General features: G+C 43.6%; 1 protein-coding gene and 1 non-coding gene across 2 annotated transcripts in view; both read right to left on the reverse strand.

Annotated features, from left to right (window-relative positions):
• The window catches only part of Decr1 (2,4-dienoyl CoA reductase 1, mitochondrial), a 28,138-nt gene extending 18,784 nt beyond the window's left edge, over positions 1 to 9,354 (reverse strand). Inside the window, exon 1 of the mRNA NM_026172.4 lies at positions 9,260 to 9,354. Coding sequence (NP_080448.1) covers positions 9,260 to 9,328 — 69 coding nt within the window. The 5' untranslated portion in view covers positions 9,329 to 9,354. The remainder of the gene's footprint in view (positions 1 to 9,259) is intronic.
• On the reverse strand, positions 6,877 to 6,968 carry Mir6400 (microRNA 6400). The gene has a single exon (NR_105826.1). It is a non-coding gene; the product is annotated as a microRNA 6400 (primary transcript).
• Positions 9,355 to 18,613: the final 9,259 nt, after the last annotated feature.

Consider the following 18,613-nt stretch of genomic DNA (forward strand, 5'->3'; position numbering starts at 1 on the left):
TTTCTTCTCCATAACCAGCAGATTTGCTTAAGATTTCTACCCGCCTCCACAGCCCCTCCATTACGATGATGAAGCAGGAAATGTATGCAAGGAGGCTGGGAAAGTTGTCACTATGGAGATAACGGGAAAAAAGTGCTGCAATCTTCCAAAGGCTCTGCCTTGATCTCTTATTTATTTGTGGTTAATCTGTGCAGGAATCTGAAGCTTTGTGAAAGATAATTAAGTATTTAAATAAGAACACTTAGATATATTTGAAAGCATTTGATCAGCCTCCTAACGGGCAGAGGAAGCATACAAAGGTAAAAATATTATATTTGATAATAGAAACCCCCACTCTATTAATCGTTACCTGTCTTAGCAAGTTCATGCAATATGATTGATAACAATGTTATGAACTCCTTTTCTGCCACTGAAAGGGAAAACTTCGACTTGCTATTTTAATTGACACCATCCTCTGACAACTGACAGCACACGTACATGTGAGCATGAACTCAGCCATCTCTTTGACTATTCACAAGTTGTCTGTTAAGACTCACGAACATGACCATATCTCACAGGACCAGGTTGTAAGCGTGCCCCATTCCACAAGGCGATATCCCGAATAATCCAACGCTGCACCTGGCGGCTTCCTCACTAGGAAAGACGGATGCATCGGAAATGGGCCTTGAATGACCTTCTACTCACGCTATGGTTTTTCTACACATGGCTTATGTAGAAGTGAATTGGGCTTTTTGTTGTTTTGTTTAGCTGGAAATAATACCTTTCTCGCCAGCACTAGTTTCTTTGAAGACATTCAGTGACCTGAACTTTTAAAAAAACTTTCTAACATCTTCCTATTTTGGAAATGCCAACTGATTACGTGTTGAGTTCTAAATCTGCCTTAGGAAATTGGCTCTCACCCCCTTCCGTCCCCTTACTCATCAGCCTCCCACATCATATCAGGGCGTACACAAGGGTGATCATACTTATCCCCAAAATGGAAAGTCTGAAAGAATATTGTCTTTGTCTTTTTCAGGAGGGATTAAAAACCACACATGAGAGTCATACCTAAGTGATTTAAGGATAATTTGTTAGCCTAAATTAGTGGTATTTTTAAGCTAAATGTGTATTATGAAGCTAGTTCAAAGTCTTGAAACCTTGAATCAACATTAAGATATTGGGGAAAATTCACAGAAAACTCAGAATTCATGCCAAGACTACTGAGCAAGTACAACCCTGAACCACACCCACCTGAGGTAAGTTTTGCTGCCTGCCCAGCCTCCGATCATACAGACCGCATGTCCTTCCTCTTCCGTGGTCTCTCCCATTTAAGGGACCTTTAGTGACCTGAGGCATTTGAGTGAAGAACCCATGTCTAAACAAAACCCAACCGTCATATAAAAGAGCAGTGAGACAAGTTTGGCGTTTTTGTAGACGTCATTGTGTTGGTTTGCTTTTTGAACCACAAATAAGCTTCTGACATTTCCATATAAGATAAATATCTTTTAAAATTAGTATTTAATCATAGTAGGTTTCTTAATAAAAAACTAACTTTCAAATCTGTAAAATGCGTTAAGCAATAGATTTTCACAGGAACTTGTGAGGTTGAATGGATCAATATTTAAAAACTGCTGGCTCGGCTATCTTATCACCAACGTCATGGCTGCTGATCAGGTCTCCACAATCAAATTGCACACCTCCAAAACAAGGATACATCCAGAATCAATCAAAGACAAAACCACACACTTCAATTTTCTCTCTCCCTCTGTCTCTCTGTGTCTGCCAGTCTCTTTCTCTGTCTCTGACTCTCTATCTCTCCTCTCTCCCGCTCTGTGTGTGTATTTGAGAAAGAAAGAGAGAGGGAGAGAAAGACAGAGGGAGGGAGAGAGAGAAAGACAGAAAGAGAGAGGGGGAAGAAGGGAGGGAGGGAGGGAGGCACAGAGAGACGGGGAGAGAGAGAGAGAGAGAGAGAATATGAATCCTTGGATATCATCCTCAGGAATTGTCTACCATGTTTTTTGGAACAGGGTCTGTCACTGGCCTGGGAATTGCTGATCAGGCTAGACTGGCTGGCCAGCATACCCCAGGAGTTCTCCCATCTCTGGCTCCCAAACACTGAGATTATAAATGTCTACTATCTGACCCAGTTTTATATGGGTCCTGGGGATTGTACTTAGGTCTCGAAAGCCGCCCATCTAGTGTGGCCTCAGCTTGCTCTTCTAAAACAACGTCATACCAGTTCCAACAAGAAACTTAACAGTTACTAATGCTGCAGCATTCCTAAAGCTTGCCAAGAACTCTCACCTCCTAACCTTTGCTCTAGTTCTCCCTCCAGCCTGAGCTACTCTTTTTCAATTTAGCAAAATCACAGGTCAAAGCCAGGCAAATTATCAAGATTTCCCCTCTCATTTGGTGCCTACTTCTCTGGAGGTCAATTTGGTGACATTGATCAAAAGTTTACATATTATAATACCCTTTGATCTAGTCCCTTCACATTCAAAAATGTATCCACTTATTAAGTAGCAGGTGGAGAAGGGACATTTTGTTCAAAGATATGCATTAAGGGGCAAGGAGTAAGCTCAGTGGTAAACCATTTGCCTAGCATTTACAAGGCCCTGGGTTCCATTGCCAGCATTGAAAACAAATGATATCCTTATCAAAATCCTACCTAGCTCTTTACAAAAGTTGATGAGACCATCCCAAAATTAATATGAAACTATAGCAGGCTTGAAATAGTCATAGCTATTCATAAAGCTTGGACCTATTACCCACTAAAGGGATATAACTCACACACTGAAGCTAAACTCTGCCAGTTTGTCCAATTGCTCAATGCTGTAGGTTGAATATCAACACAGTGAAGCAGCATTTGTTAAGAGAAAGATGCAAAGAAAGTGTTGTATCATCTGTGTGCTTTTTAGAAGAAGCTGGCTTCCTATAGATGTTGACACAAACACAAAAGCTTCTGGAACAATCCACAGGGAACTAGTCAGTGCAGTACACTCTCAGAAGAGCTCTTATGAGATAGGCACAGCGTAACACTGCTTTACTATTCAACATGATTGTTAGATGATATTTCACTGGAAATATCCAACACACAAGTGAATCATGTGGGCAAGCACACAAGACGGGAAGGTTTGAGATGGAACAACACTCCAGAAACACAGCACAGAAACAGTTCATAAGGACGCCTCCTCATTTAACATGTGGCCGGGAGATCCATCATAGACAATGAACTCCTTCCATGGCTCTTTTGGGGAGAAGGGCAGGGGCTGAGTGTCTGTTGGTTTGCGTCAGGTGAATATTTTTAGATCAAATTTACTCTGACTCAGATTTGTACAAAAGTGGGCGTTTGTGAAGACTACTCTTTAACTGACATATAACATATGTTTGGCAAAAACTGGCTAACCATGTTCTTCAAAGTATGTGTTTGAAAACGAGTATCTTTATACTCGTTTCCTTTTATCTTTCACTCTCAGAGCACTCCCTGCATGGCTCACCCATTAATCCAGCCTTCCATTACTGCTCACAATTTTTGTCCAGTTGCTAGAATGTGCTTATATGAACCATCCACGTGATGTTTTTAGTGTCCAGACACTGCCTTTTCAGCAAAGCACCTGTGGTTCTTAGCAGGAGGCATGTGGTAACATAGGGACGGTTTTTCTCCACATTCTCGTGTAGAAAGCAAGGATCTTAGAAAGGAAAAACTGCCCAGCATCCCAAATGCCAACTAAGACTCTACAAACCTAAACAACTAAATTGTCCAAACTCTGTCACCCCTGGCTCTTCACAGGCCATGTTAAGCCCATCTCTGTAACCGTCTGTACCACCTGAGCATGCCTACCCCCTCTATATCCTACAAGAGGATATAGAGGCTCAGAAGGCTGGGATGCTGAGTTGCTGAGGAGCTCGGATCTTGTTGCCACAGCAACCAGCCTGAATGCAAAAGAGACTGTCTTGCTGGACTCCAAAGGCTAGGCTGAATCATGCAGTTGCCAGGAGCAAGGCAGAAATTACATTTCTGAGTAATGGCACATCCCATAGCAATGAACCAAAGTTTTTGAAAAAGTCGTTACTCTGTGCTATGGGGTATACTTCCTTACTGTTATTACAGTCCTTATCTGTCTGCGCACTAAGGTGCTTTCCAATACTGCTCAATAAAAGAAAATGAAGTCAGCCTCAAATTAGGAAACCGTCTGAGGTACTCCACTGGAGTCTTCATTCCTGTCTGCCTTGGAGACATCTTTTACTGACTCCGTGTTACATAAGCCAAGAAAAACATGACTCTCATTATTGAATCAAACATCAGCGCTCCTGTTCTTACAAAAGGACTGATTGGATTTGAGGATTTGCTTATATGGGAAATTATTAGACAGAAAACAGACATTATGGTAAGTCCATCCACTTAGTTCTCGCAAGTGTTTACTGAGCATCTGCTGCACCTCAAGCACTATCGTAGGCAATGATAATACAGCAATGACAGAAAAATACACTAACTATTCTACCTTTGGTGAGATTGCATTGTGGGGAAAGGGATAAACAAATTAAGTGAAATATACAGTATATTAAGCCTTGGTGCATGTTATAGGACAACATAGAATGGAGGCAGGACATTGTTACAGTTAAAAGGAGGGCACAGCTGCACCCAGGGTGCCTGTGACCAGTGCAGTGGATATCTGATAAGATGCTAATGGCACCCCTCAGAGCAGCCCGATCTTCCTTCCTTCCCCCCAACTCCCGTCTTAACTATTCATTTACAGCTCTCAGTGCACTTCCTAAAGCCCATTCTACTGCTAGTCTCCACTGCCACCCATCACCTGAAACTGCATCACCTTCCATTTGGGAAGATCAGCCAGTGTTGACAACTTGCCTCCATCTTTGCCACCACTCCACTGCCTTCGGAAGAAGCTCTAAGTCCTTCAAGGCAGCCACGGTTGCCCGGTAACCTAGCTATCACCACCTGCCTCTTCACACTACACCAACCACCTGGACTCAGTCTGAACCCACACACAGGCTACTCTCTTGCCTAGAACTCTATGGCACCTCGGAGGCTGCTCTGAAACTCCAGCTCTTTCTGCTCTTAGGCAAAATGTTTCCATAGAGCTACTTTATCTGTCTGGGAAACCGAAGATAATCATTGGACAGAAACTTCTAAGACCTACCGCCTCTTGGGAGGTAGCGGCCACATTGGGCAGCATTGGAATGCCATTCTGAGGTGGTGAGTATGACTAGTTCAGAAAGCCCAGTTAGCAGGCACAGCTGGATCTTAAAACAAACCTTAATCTAAAAACAGACATACTTAAAATGGGAAACACACATAACTTTAATCCTAGCACTAAAGTTTGAGACCAGGAGAATAACCATGAATCTGAGGCTACCTTGGACTACACAGCAAAAGCCTGTCCCCAAAAGTACTTCAAATGCGGGCTAGAGAGACGGTTCGGCAGTAAAGAGACCATACTGCTCTCTGGAAGACCTGGGTTTGGCTCCCAGCACCTGAATGGTGACTGAAAGCATCCAGGATCCCAGTTCTAGGGAGAGTGATGGCCTCCTCTGACTCACTGCAGGCATCAGGAATGCATTTGGGGCACTGACACACATGAAGACAAAGCATTCATACACATGAAATCAAAATAAATACTTTCAAATCAATAAAAATAAAAGTCATCTTCTTCAGAATGGAAGAAAGAAACAACATTTCTCCAACATCATTCGCAAGTTCTCCAAAGTCCTTAGACTGAGATGAGGAGCATCATGCATTTTTTTTTTCCGAGTCCTAAGAAACAAACTCCATTCATCAAATCATAGGAACTTTCAGAAATAGGCAATGAGCTTCTCTTCTTGATGCACGTTATTCGTCAGGTTGAAATTATAACTTTTATCTAATGTGTATGTGTCGGTGTGTTTGTACATACAAATGTGTACTGTGCTGTGCCATGGCGATTGGTATAAGAATGGTCTCTATAGGCTCATCTATAGGGAGTAGAACTATTTGAAAAAAATCACAACGATTAGGAGTTGTGGCCTTGTTGGAGGTTTATGTCACTGGGGGTGAGCTTTGAGGTTTCAAAAGCCCACTCCAAGCCTAGAGTCTTCCTGCAGATCAGGATGTAGAACTGTCAGCCACCTCTCCAGCACCATGCTCCCTGCCACGATGATAGCGAACGCACCTCTGAAACTGTAAACAAGCTTCCAATTAAAGGCTTTCTGTTATGAGTTGCCCTGCTCATGGTGTCTCTTCACAGAAAAAGAACAGTGACTAAGACAGGTGCCCAGCAAGGGTAGAAGTGGATGTCAGATCCTGGGAGCTGGACTTACAAGTGGTCGTTCATGAGTAGCCAATGTGAGTGCTGTATAGCAAGCTTTCAGTTCTCTGAAAAAGCAGCAAGCAATCGTAAGCACTGAGCTATCTCTCCTGCCCTAGGCTGAAATTGCTGGCCTTACAATCTGACTTCTGACTCAAAAGTCAGTGCTAGGATCCACCTCCTCTGGGCAGCCTTTTCTGCCTCTACGTGCACATAGTTTTGTTCATCTATGCATTACAATGCACCATGTTTTCAGTCTGTTGGAGCTGGTGGTATCTCATGAAACTATCGTTTTTCATGCATTTTTTTATGTGATCCACGGTGATAAATTTCCAGCTCCACAACATGGCATACACAGTCACTCATGCAACATGTGTCTTCTATGTTTATTCTGTGCCAGGCCCTGTGCTAGGATCAAGCAGTGAGCTGACCAGATGTAACAGAATTACAGAAGGAATAACAGCATCTTCACTAGGATAAAGAAAAACGTCATTTTCAGAAAGGGTTACTATGTACTTTATTTAGCTAGATTGCTTCTATTACCACTGACCAGGAATCACTTTTATAAAAATAATAAAGTGACTACTCGAGATAAAAACACAGCGAGCACCAAGCAGCAAGAATCTCCCAAGGTGAGCACATGCTCACTAAGGAGACGTAAGCTTCCTGCAAGACACAGCCGCATTGCCTTTTGCCTCCAGCTCTTTGCTCCACCTGCTTTGGCTGCCCTAGATGTATTTCAAAGTGCAACCCTAAGTTACTACCCACACTCCAGAAACAGTTACTGAGCTATTTCCACACTGAATGCAGGCTTGCCTTTCCAGCCAGGGAGCCTGTCTGAAGAACGCCCCGCAATTACATTTCATGATTAACAACTGATTAAATTAAATGTTTCATCGGAGAATGAAACGCAAACTAAGGGCAAGGTCCTTCTCGGCAGAGGGAATATTAAATGTTTCCTGGATTGAACCGAGCCTTCCTAGGTCAAGGTTCGATGTAAAATAACATTGACAGATATGACAACTGAAGCATTTCTCTCACGCGTAAGGTTTTAGCTGTAATATATTTACTCTCAAAACCATGATGTTGCTTGGCAGCTTCCACTTCACAGATGTCCTTCCTTCCCCATAGGCTTCATGGGTCACGGAGAGAGACACCTGTATTACCTCAGAAATAACATTCTGAAAATAAGGTCTCTCTACCTATCTCTGGTTGTCCTTAAACTCAGTATGTGGACCAGGATTGCTTCAAACTCACCTGACTCTGTCTCCTAACTGCTGGGATTAAAGGTACGACCCACTACACCTGACTTCTAACATTTTTTTTTAAGCAAATGAATTTGAAAATGTCAGGGTGTGATATTTTTAATTATTATTTTTTCTTTCTCAAAATGGGCTGTCCAATGGTATTAGAAGAGTGGGATTCTGGGCTTAGGCTCTGTTGCTGCAATCCTAAGAGCATCTGTAGGTCACAGAGACACTGGGAGCCTGGGAAAGGGCCGGTTCTCAGAAAAGGAATGTGGGGGTTTTGTCTGTTTGTCTTCGCCATGCTCCATTGTCTTTAAAAAGAGAAACAGTACCATCACAAACCAAGCAGTGAACGGGCCACTTTCCAGAAGATCCTCTGACTTGAAGAAGTCACCACACCTTGCTGCCTTAGCGTGTGGAGCCTCTTTCCAGCCTGTGCCCTGACCTGGTCTCTCTCCCGTGCTTCTTCTCTGCCTACCTAGGACCCCTGCTTCTCTCACACACACACCCCTGCCCCCCAGTACTCAGTTCTTTCGAACCACTCCCACATTTTTCTAAAGTGAACACCTCTGGGTCTGTCTATCAAACTCAAAGTGGGTAGAGATGGGGTATCAATTGATGGTCTGAGTTTTCTACTTGGATAAGGAAATTCTGATTTTTAGCTTAAGATTTTTAACCGAGTTAGGGGCATGGGTTGTCTTGAACTAATGCTTTTTTTTTTTTCTTCCTCTTCTCCCCTGGTTTCTTCACTTGCATGTTTCATTTCCATTGTCGACCGGGTGGGAAAATGTTGGAAAGCAAAGCAATATAAGCTAGAGAGAAACAGAAATGGATTCCACCATGAGATGCACCTCTAGAAGGTGAATGGAAATGTGGCTTAGGTTTTGACATTTTCAAATTACTTTACTTACATCATACTTGTTTATTTGAGGGAGAAGGGCCCGTGCCTACACCTGACAAAAACAAGAGTTCAATCCTGGGATCCAAGGGTAGAAGGTGAGAAGCAACTTCCACGAGGTTTTGGCTCTTCAGATATTTCCTTTTTCATGTGCCTTTGGTTTTTTTGGAAAAATAACTATAGAAAACGAAGTCATTTCTGCATGTCCCTCAAAATAAGGCACTGTGGGTGGGGGACTTGTAAAAGGGCAACAGTGCTCAGGGAAGACATCTTCAGAAACAGAACCAAGCCTAATCTTTCTCTTTCCGACCCACAGAATTGACAGCTATGCCCTTCAGGCTAGCTTTGACTAAGGGCTTGCCACTGCTAAATGTAGGTAAAAGGTCCATGGATTTCTTCCAAGGTAATCTCTGGTTTCCAGCTCCCAACAAAATTCCCTTGTTCACTTGACAGACCAGGGTTCCGCCAGCCTGCTACGTGTGCGGCATTCCCGGTTTATTTACAAATGAAAGTTCCCTTGTGGAGGATTCCTTTCTCCTCCCGACCCCCCTCATTCTCTCATCTCCCAGGGCCCTGAAATCCCTGGCTTATCAAAATTAGCTGTGTCTTTCCCTCTCCCCTCACTGCGCCCCAGGAGTGCTCTCCCCAAGTCCGGGAACCCTTGTCCCCTCACCCCTCTCATTGCACCCTCTGCTTCCCGGGACGCCTGGCATCTCTCACCTCCCTGCACCGGACCCGGCCCTGTTTTAGCTGCCTGCGCCCCGGCCCCTGGTCTCCCGCGCTGCGTGCTCAGCGTTGCGGGTGGAAGCCTGACCCACGCCGCGCTGCCTTACCCTCTGAGGACCCGGATCGCAGGGGAGGCGGGACACCCCAGCAAAGAACGCACGGCCCAGCAGCGCCATGTCTGCAGCAGGACTCAGTCCTTAATGCCAGGGTCCGCCCCGGCCCGGAAGTCTCAGTTCAGGGCGGAGGGAGGGGCCGGGCGAGGCTGTGACCCCGGACAGTCTAGCCTCGGGAGGGGGCGGCTCCCCGCCTGCTCCTTGCAGTTCTCCGCTCCCTCTCAAGGGAGAATTTTGTCCAGAGGGGAACGGGTTCGGGACCAGCCGATACAAAAGTTTCCCTAAACCATGAGACTTGCAGTTAATCCACCGAATGCCTTTCGATCGGTCGCGTTTACTCCTCCATGATGAAAAGCCGTGATCCATGGGAATTCCGTCACATACCATCAGATTAATATTTTGTACTTATATTATGGCTTCTGTAAATGCCTATTAGAAGTTTGGCTCTGACCCTCCAACCCCTTGCTTTCTTTTGTCCAAGGAACGGGTGCATACTTGAACAACAAAAGCACAATTATAGTGTAAATGACTTGGGATAACAGGGTTTGAAATGCCCAGGGCACTACAAAAGATTACAATTTTTCAGACTTGAGAAAATAATTGTTTATTTATTTATTTTTGTGTATACGAATACACTGTAGCTGTCTTCAAACACACCAGAATCGGAACCCATTACGGATGATTCACCATGTGGTTGCTGGGAATTGAACTCAGGACCTCTGAAAGAGCAGTCAGTGTTCTTAATCCTTTGGAGCCACCTCTCCAGCCCGGCTCGAAATTTAAGAAAAAAAAAAAAGTCTATCCTTATTAGGAAAAAAAAAATCCTTAAAACTATGCTTCTTGGTTTGTTTTCTTGGCGGAATGATAAAACACTCTGATCCTGACGGGACAATGGAGTAAGGTAATTGACTGGCGAAGGAACTTGCGTCCAAGCCCAAGTTCCATGGCTAGGACTCACAAGGTAGAAGAGGAGAGAACCAACCCCAGCAAGCTGTCTTCTGAGGTCTGCACAAATGCCTTTGAACACAAAATAATAAATCTATTTAAAAATTTTAAACACTTTGAAAAAACAGGATTAAGTGTTCATTTCAGCTCACAGCTCCAGGTCTGTCATGACGGGAAGTCGAGAGAGCAGGAGCTTGGAAATGTGCTCACACTGTGTTGGAAGACAGGCGGCAGCCATGAATGTAGCTGCCAGTGATCAGGCCTCTTCTCCACCTTGTACAGTCCAGGATCTCCAGCCTGGGAAACAGTCGTGTCCAAAACGAAGATGGGTCTTCCCACATCAGTTAACACAATCAAGATAACGGCCAGGCCTCAAAGGCCAGTCTGTTATATCATTCTTTCAAGTTCACAGTTAAAAACAATTCGTGCAGCTCTGCTGCTTATCAGCCTGACACCCAACCTCATTATTTTTAGGCAATAACCGTCCACCTTTGCCCCAAAAGGCTCATAACCATGTCATAACGTGAAATGTATTCAGTCTAACTTTGAAAGTCCCCATTGTCTTTAATGACTATAGCACTTTAAAATTCCAAAGACTTGGGTCATAAACAAGTTACATACTTCCAACACATAATGGTACAGAATAAGAAATCCTATTCAAAAATGGAAGACCCAGGATATAATACTGAATGAAATGGAGACATGACCACTCCTGGGTGTAATTGAGGAGAAGGTTTTTATTGCAGATATGAGAAAGAGAACAACCCAGAGGCATCTGGAAGAGTCCAGACTGAACATGGCCAGCAGAATAGACAGGACCATGAAAGGAGCTGGGGTAGAGAGAGAGGGAGGAAGAAAAGAGGGAGGGGCAAGAGAGAGACCAGGATAGAGAGAACCAAGAGAGACAAAGAAAGCACATGGTCAAAACGGCTAGGTTATATTGGAAAGAGAAGCTGGAGGAAGGAAAGAGAAGCCCAAGGTCTGAAGAGGTTTAGGGTAGGGGTGGGTGAGAAAGTGCTGGAAGGAGCCAGGACTCTGTATCAGCTACTTGGGATGCTGATTGCCTGGTGGCCAGCCTCAGCGTTTGTGAGAGTAATTAACTGTTGTGAGAGCTCTCTCTCTCTCTCTCTCTCTCTCTCTCTCTCTCTCTCTCTCTCCTTCCCTCCCTTCTTCCCTCCCTTCCCTTCCCCCTCTCCCTCTCCCTCTCCTTCTCCTTCTTTCTCTCCCCCATCCTTCTCTTTCCTCCACTCCTGCCACCAGGCCAGTACATTCCTGCCATTATGTACACTCTAGCCTTCTGGCCCCTCTATCATGCCTTCAAAAATCAGTTCCATAGGAATATCGCTGCCAAGCTCTGCCACAAACTAATAGAGTCCAGCTCCCATTTCTGCCCCACTTCTGCATGCTGACTCCAAGGAAACGTGTTCTTAGGTAATTGCCTTTAGGGAGCAGAAACCATCTTCAGCCCAGGCTTCCTTTATACGATTTGGATCTTCACATTACGGCACCTTTAAGGGACAGATTTTTGCCTTTGGGACATCTGTCCTCTTGTCCCATTTCAACACAGGCAATTGCTCTTCAGCAATGCTGATCTCTTTGACAGTCACAGCTGCCCTCTCAGCACCAGCCTGAATGCTCCCCTGTCTTGAAACAAATTCCTCCGTTATCCTTCAACTCAACTTCACTCTTCACAGATCTAAGGCCTGGGTAGAATGAACCCATATTCTTGACCAAAAATACCAAATGAATGTCCCTTCTCCAGTTCCTTACAGAGTCACTGCTCACCTCTGAAGTCTCAAAAGCTGGTCCCCACTATCCTCACTCTCAGCATTCTTGTCGTCCAAGATCCCATCAGAATGGTCAGCATTCAAGGCTTCTTCTAACTGCAAGGTACAAGTTCTTTCACATTCCAGCCACAAAATATGCTAAGAGCCACATAGTCAGGTGTGTCTCAATGACTCACTTCTGTTACCAATTGCTGTCTTAGCTTTTATTCCCCATTTCTGAAAAAAACCACTCTCATGGATGAAAATATAACAATGGTAAGAAGACCACTATGCAGACATACATTTTCAGGCAGGCTATATGCTACTCTCTAAAGGCTCTAAAACAGCTTTCAGGGAGGAGGGCAGCTCTGACCAGGTAATTGACAGCCCCACTTAGAGTAATTCTTAACAGAAAAGACAATTTTTACTTTCACAGAGTTTAACCAGAAACTCTCTGTTAGATGATAGTATCTTTATCTTCTGGGAAGTTTAGAACATTAGTCCTCACCCACCAGAATATCAGAATGTGCAGGTTTAAGATAGAGAGATAGCTCAGGAGTTAAGATCATGTGCTACTCTTACAAAGGGCAGAGTTTGGTTCACAGTACCCCTGCTGGCTTATAACCACCTGTACCTCTGGCTCCAAGGAATCCACCACCCTCTGCAGGCACCAGTATTCATGTGTGCATACCCATACAGACATATATGAACACACATAATTTAAAATGCTTTATCAGAAAGAAGCTGCTTTCCCCCAAGGGACTTCAACAAAACCCCCTGCCTTCACTTTCTCTCTTTCCTATCAGATTTTACATTCTAATGAGTCAGTTATGATTAAAAACAATTAATGTACTAGAGACCAGCAAGCAGACTGAGCAGGTAGAAGTAGTTAGCACAAAGGCATAAGAGTCCCTCAGACACATACAAAAAGTTGTATATAAGGCATGCATCTTTATTCCAAGCATGTTTGTGGTGAGGGGAGAAACAACAAAGAGAGGACAGTCACCTGGAAGCTTAGGGACAGCTAGCCTGGAGTATGAAGTGGGACAGAGAAAAGAAACTCTGCCTCTGCTCCAACCTCCTCATGGTTACCTCGTGAAACTTTGATGGGTATATTAACAGACAGCCTACCTCCACCAACCTGAAAGCTAAGACTGTTATCAATTAGCATCTAACACCGACAGCAACAGGCATCTTCCTGTTTTGCTATTACCCACGCCTGATATTTCTGCCAATGCACTTGAAAAGTGCCTTGGTTTGTACCATTCTTTTCTTCTGGGCGTATGAAAATTTCATGACATGTGACTATTGAAGGCTGGACTGATCTTTGAGGCACTGATGTATGGATAAGGAGCACAGCATTTTCAAAACCAGGAATGTGCTGGCAGAGCCTTTGTCTGAGGCCCTGATGTATAGAGAAACAAAAACAAACAAGCAAAAACAACAAAAAAACACCAGCTCCTTCTCTAAAACCAGGAATATGCTTCACAGAGCCAGTAATAGCCTGGGACCAGGGCCCTTGGGGATCTATGGCTTCAGATCCTGACAGCCCAACTCTTCTGCGCTAAAGGGTTGTTATCAGTAGCAAGGCCATTGTATGCTCAATCTGCAATGATCTGTATTCCACTTGTGCAAGATTGCTTGATTAGCCTCCTGCTGATTTTGTCCCATTGCATGACAGAGTCTGCTGACTTTGCCACATTTCTCCCCTGGAAATAGTATAAGAGGCTGTACTTCTTAATAAACTTGCTTGGCATAAGATGTAGCTTCTGCAAGACCTCCAAATCCCCCCTCCCCCTTTAAAAATCTTCTCTACTATCCTCGTTATCTTTGGATCTCCTGATCTTCTTTCTAAGGACTCTGACAATGAAAAAGGAGCTGCTGAATCAGGTCCTGTGACCATGTTAGAACACTGTATTTTTTGGAATAACCTGAATCTATTGTACTGTAAGATTGCTGAACCTGAATGCAAAGCTTGTAGCCTACGATGTCCAGACAGCTTTCCTGAGCTTGGTGCAAAATGGAGGACTCCCTTTACTTAGTGGGACTTCCTCTTCGCTCCCTGATCTGGGGAGTCTGACCCCCTCATCTTCTACCTGAGATATGTCACATACAAAATTACAGGTTCAACTTCTTCTCTCCAGATAAGAACCTCTCCATACAGATGAGACATTCCCAGTACTTTAAGGTCTAGCCAATGATTTACATCCACCATGAATGAATCCATCCTTCCTATTCTCCAAGCTTCACATAGCCCTTGTTTACCCTGAATAAAGTATTTCTGCACAAGCTGTTTCACCAAATATCATTTAAGAGCGCTGTAATACCGAAATCCTCAGAGAAACCGTCTCCCTTAGGACTCGCTGGTCGCTGCAGGCCTGGGATCCTACTGAACCACCCATTCGGTGGCACCTGAACATCTCCCCAAGGGATGATTCAGAAGTGGAACCTCATTGGTCACTAATATTCCCTTGGTGTCCTATTTTGTTCTCTGTTGTTGTAGTAAGCACATGTAGAGGGAGGGGATTATCTGGCTTACAGGTGGCCATCCATCATGGAGGAAGCCAAGTCAGGAACTCAAGGCAGAAACAGGGTGGTTAGCAAGAACTGAAGCAAAGACCATGTAAGAACACTTCTCACTGGCTTACTTTCTGTGACTTGCTCAGCCACGACCTGGACCACCTGCCCAACTGGTACCTCACCCAGTGGGTTGTCCCATATCAGTCAGCCATAAAGCCTTACAGACATGCACATAGACCAATCTGATGGAGGCAACACCTCAGTTAGATTCCTATTTCCCAGATATGTGTTGGTTTGTGTTAGGTTGACAAGAACTATGATACTTTGAGATGAAAGCTGCTATTTTGAGTGAACAGACCATTGCTAATTCTCATCTGATATTATCCTGTGATAAACTCTGTCTTCTACATTGTCTATTCTGTCTCCTCTGAATTAATTTGACCAAGAATCTAAGCAGTGGGGTTTAACTTCAATATCTGAGCACATATTTCTCTTGAAAGCTAACATTTATCAATGTTGTTTTGAGTGTGTGTGTGTGTAAGAGAGAGTCCAGGGTCAGCACTCTTTATATACACAACCCTAATCCTCACAAGCAGCTACAAAGTATATGGGATAGCGTTGCATCACTCTACCAAAACACCTAAGTTAAACAGGCCGGGGTTGGGAAGACTTCTGCAAGTGTCAGCGTGGTGACATCAGTGTTCTGCACTCTGCAGGCATAACGCTTTTGTGTGTTGTGTAAAGATTATCCTTGACTTATTCAAATGCTGACTTCTCTGCCCCCACATCTCAGACCTGGCATTGGAACGCTTATTCTAAGAATCTCCTGTCTCAAGTTTGTGCAAGCAAACATCGTTCCCTATTTATTCTTATTTGTTGTTTGGGGGGTTTTGGTTTGTTTGTTTGTTTCTTTCTTTCTTTCTTTCTTTCTTTTTTTTTTTTTTTTTTTTTTTTTTGAGACAGGGTTTCTCTGTATAGCCCTGGCTGTCCTGAAACTCACTCTGTAGACCAGGCTGGCCTCGAACTCAGAAATCCGCCTGCCTCTGCCTCCCGAGTGCTGGGATTAAAGGTGTGCACCACCACTGCTGGGCTTTTCTTATTTGTTAATAAAAGCTCATCAGCCAATGGCTGAGCAGGGCTGAACTTACGATTTGATCGGGGTGGGGAGGGGGCAGATTCATCATGTGGGGAGGGTCCCAGGGACTCCCATAGGAAAAACCTGAAGGAGAAAAGGCCAGATCAATGCTAAAATTCAAGACTCTGAAAGATTTTGACTGTGAGGTAGCCAGATTAGTTTAGAGGATTAGAAAAGATTAATAACTACTCAGACATTGTCTGTAGAGCTTACCAAATAAATCCCATAGTCTCTGTCTCATTTATTTGGAAGCTAGCCAGGATAAAGAAGCAACTGGTACTTAAAAAGTGAAATAACACTACTCTATTTGTCTACACTGTGTGAAAGAGTGGTTTTTCAGAATGTTCCGTGTCCTGAGAGATTCCATTTTATGGGCAGAATTTGACCCGGTTTTGAGTGCAAACAGGGAGTAGGGTGACCACATTTGTTCTGGCACTACCCACAAGGCACATACTGGGAAGTAACTTATTCGTAAAAGTAAAGAGGGTACCAGCCTACAAACTTGTCAAAGTAAATTGGGACCATATGGTCACATCGGCATATTAAAATCACACTGAGGAAACCATGCCCCAGAACTTTCCAAGTCAGCAGACGCGGGAGTGTGTGCAACACCCTGTCGTCAGCAGACTCGGGAGCGTGTGCAACACCCTGTCGTCAGCAGACTCGGGAGCGTGTGCAACACCCTGGCTACGAACCCCACAGACGAGAACACCTGACAATTCGAAGCTGAGAGCCTCACCAAACTGTCAACGGACCACTTTGAGTATATGTCAAGGGACTGGCAAGAAAGAATTCTCAACTCTGTGTGTGTGTGTGTGTGTGTACATATTGTGTATATGTGCCTGTGTTGTGTGTGTGCACATATTGTGTATATGTGCCTGTGTTGTGTGTGTATATACTATACATATGTGCATGTGTTGTGTGCATGTGTACATGTGTTGTGTTTATTTGTGTATGTGTTGTACGGATATGTACACGTGTAGATCATGAATCAGGAAGAAACATGTTTAATCTGAGCTACGCCATCTTCTGGAAGCCTATATAAGGACATGGAAGAAGGAAGCATTTGCCCTTTGCCTGCTTGCCCTCGCCTTTGTTAGCAAGGACATTCCTTCCTGCAGTGGCATTAGAGCTCACTTCAAGATTCCAGCATTGACTAAAGACCATCCAACTTTGTGGGCTGAGCAACTTTTGGATTCTTGGACTTTCTGTTCACAGCCAATGTTGCATTTAGTTGGACTGCAGTCTGTAAGTTATTCTAATAAATCCCCTTCATGTATGCATAAAATTATATATATATATATATATATATATATATTCATTCTATAAGTTCTGCTACTTGAAAGAACCATGACTAATGCAGAGTTAGTGTGAGATCATCACGGTTGGATGCAGACAGGCATGACAATAGAGCAGTAGCTGAGAGCTTTATATCCTGATCTTGTTGGGGTCTGGGAATTGCCACACAAACCACTCAGACACCGATCCCAGTCAAACAGGGATGGTTTATCGAACACCACAACCTAAGACTAATCAGGCTCAGCAGCTGAACCATGGCCCTGAGTTAAGGTCCTACCGGGCTTTTTAAGCCTGAGAGCTACAAACATCTGTGCAAAGTTACTCTACCAATTAGGATTTAGGTATAGGAAGTTTCCTTAGGAACATATGTTGTACATTTATCCTGTTACCATTGGTTGGAAAATCCAACTGTGGCAGGGGAGTTTTCCTTGTCCAACATTCATGTCTTAACTTGTCTACTAGGATGGGACTTGTCTAACATTCATGTTTTAACTTGCCAACCAGGATGTCAGCTACCCACATACACGTCTCTTTCTGCCATTGTAGGATTTCAGTTTCCAGGGAGGCCTTGGGAACTTAAACTTTACTTGACCAGTACTCAAAATGAAAGTGTTATATTAAATAGTTTCTTATATTTCTTATATTGAGGTCCATCCCAGGGGCAGCTTATAAAATCAAATACTATAAAACCTTATACAAGGGTGCAGGAAGTGCTGCTGGTTGGGTGGTTCAGGTCCAAGTTTATTGTGGTAACTATACAAAACAGTGTTACTGACTTCTATCATGACTAGTTTCTGAGGGCACAAAACATAACAGAATATGTAGTCAGCTTGGTATTGGAAAGTTTCCTAGTAACAGCAGAACATATGAGAAGGCAGGCTAGCCAGGTAACAGTTACCTAAGCCTTAACATTTTGCCTAGGCCTTAGCATTCCATCTAGGGCTTAATATTTTACCTAGGCCTTAACAATCTACACTTGTCAAGCAGGGGGTGGGGAGAAACTTTAAAGCCTACTGGCAGCTGCATACTTCCTCCAACAAGGACATACCTACTCTAACAAGACTACACCTCCTAATTCTTCCCCAAAGAGTCATCAATTGAGGACTAAGCATGCAAATACACGAGCCTGGAGGCCATTCTCATTTAAACCACAATGGAGGGCAAAAGATATGAAGGAATACACACACACACACACACACACACACACACACCAAATAAATGGGAAAAGATTTCTTTCTTTCTTTCTTTCTTTCTTTCTTTCTTTCTTTCTTTCTTTCTTTCTTTCTTTTTCTTTCCTTTCTTTCTCTATCTTTTCTCTCTCTCTTTCTTTGTCTGTCTTTCTTTCTTTTTCCTTCTTTCCTTTCTTTATCTTTTCTCTCTTTCTTTCTTTCTTTCTTTTTTTCTTTCTTTCTTTGTCTGTCTGTCTGTCTTTCTTTCTTTTTCTTTCTTTCCTTTCTTTCTTTCTCTATCTTTTCTCTCTCCCTTTCTTTCTTTCTTTCTATTTCTTTCTTTCTTTCTTTCTTTCTTTCTTTTTCTTCCTTCCTTCCTTCCTTCCTTCCTTCCTTCCTTCCTTTCTTTCTCTCTCTCTCTCTCTCTCTCTCTCTCTCTCTCTCTCTTTCTTTCTTTCTTTCTTTCTTTCAAGACAGCGTCTACAATACAGTCCTACTTGTCCTGGAATTCACT

Source organism: Mus musculus, chromosome 4 (assembly GCF_000001635.26).
Source record: "Mus musculus strain C57BL/6J chromosome 4, GRCm38.p6 C57BL/6J".
NCBI classification, from domain to species: domain Eukaryota; kingdom Metazoa; phylum Chordata; class Mammalia; order Rodentia; family Muridae; genus Mus; species Mus musculus.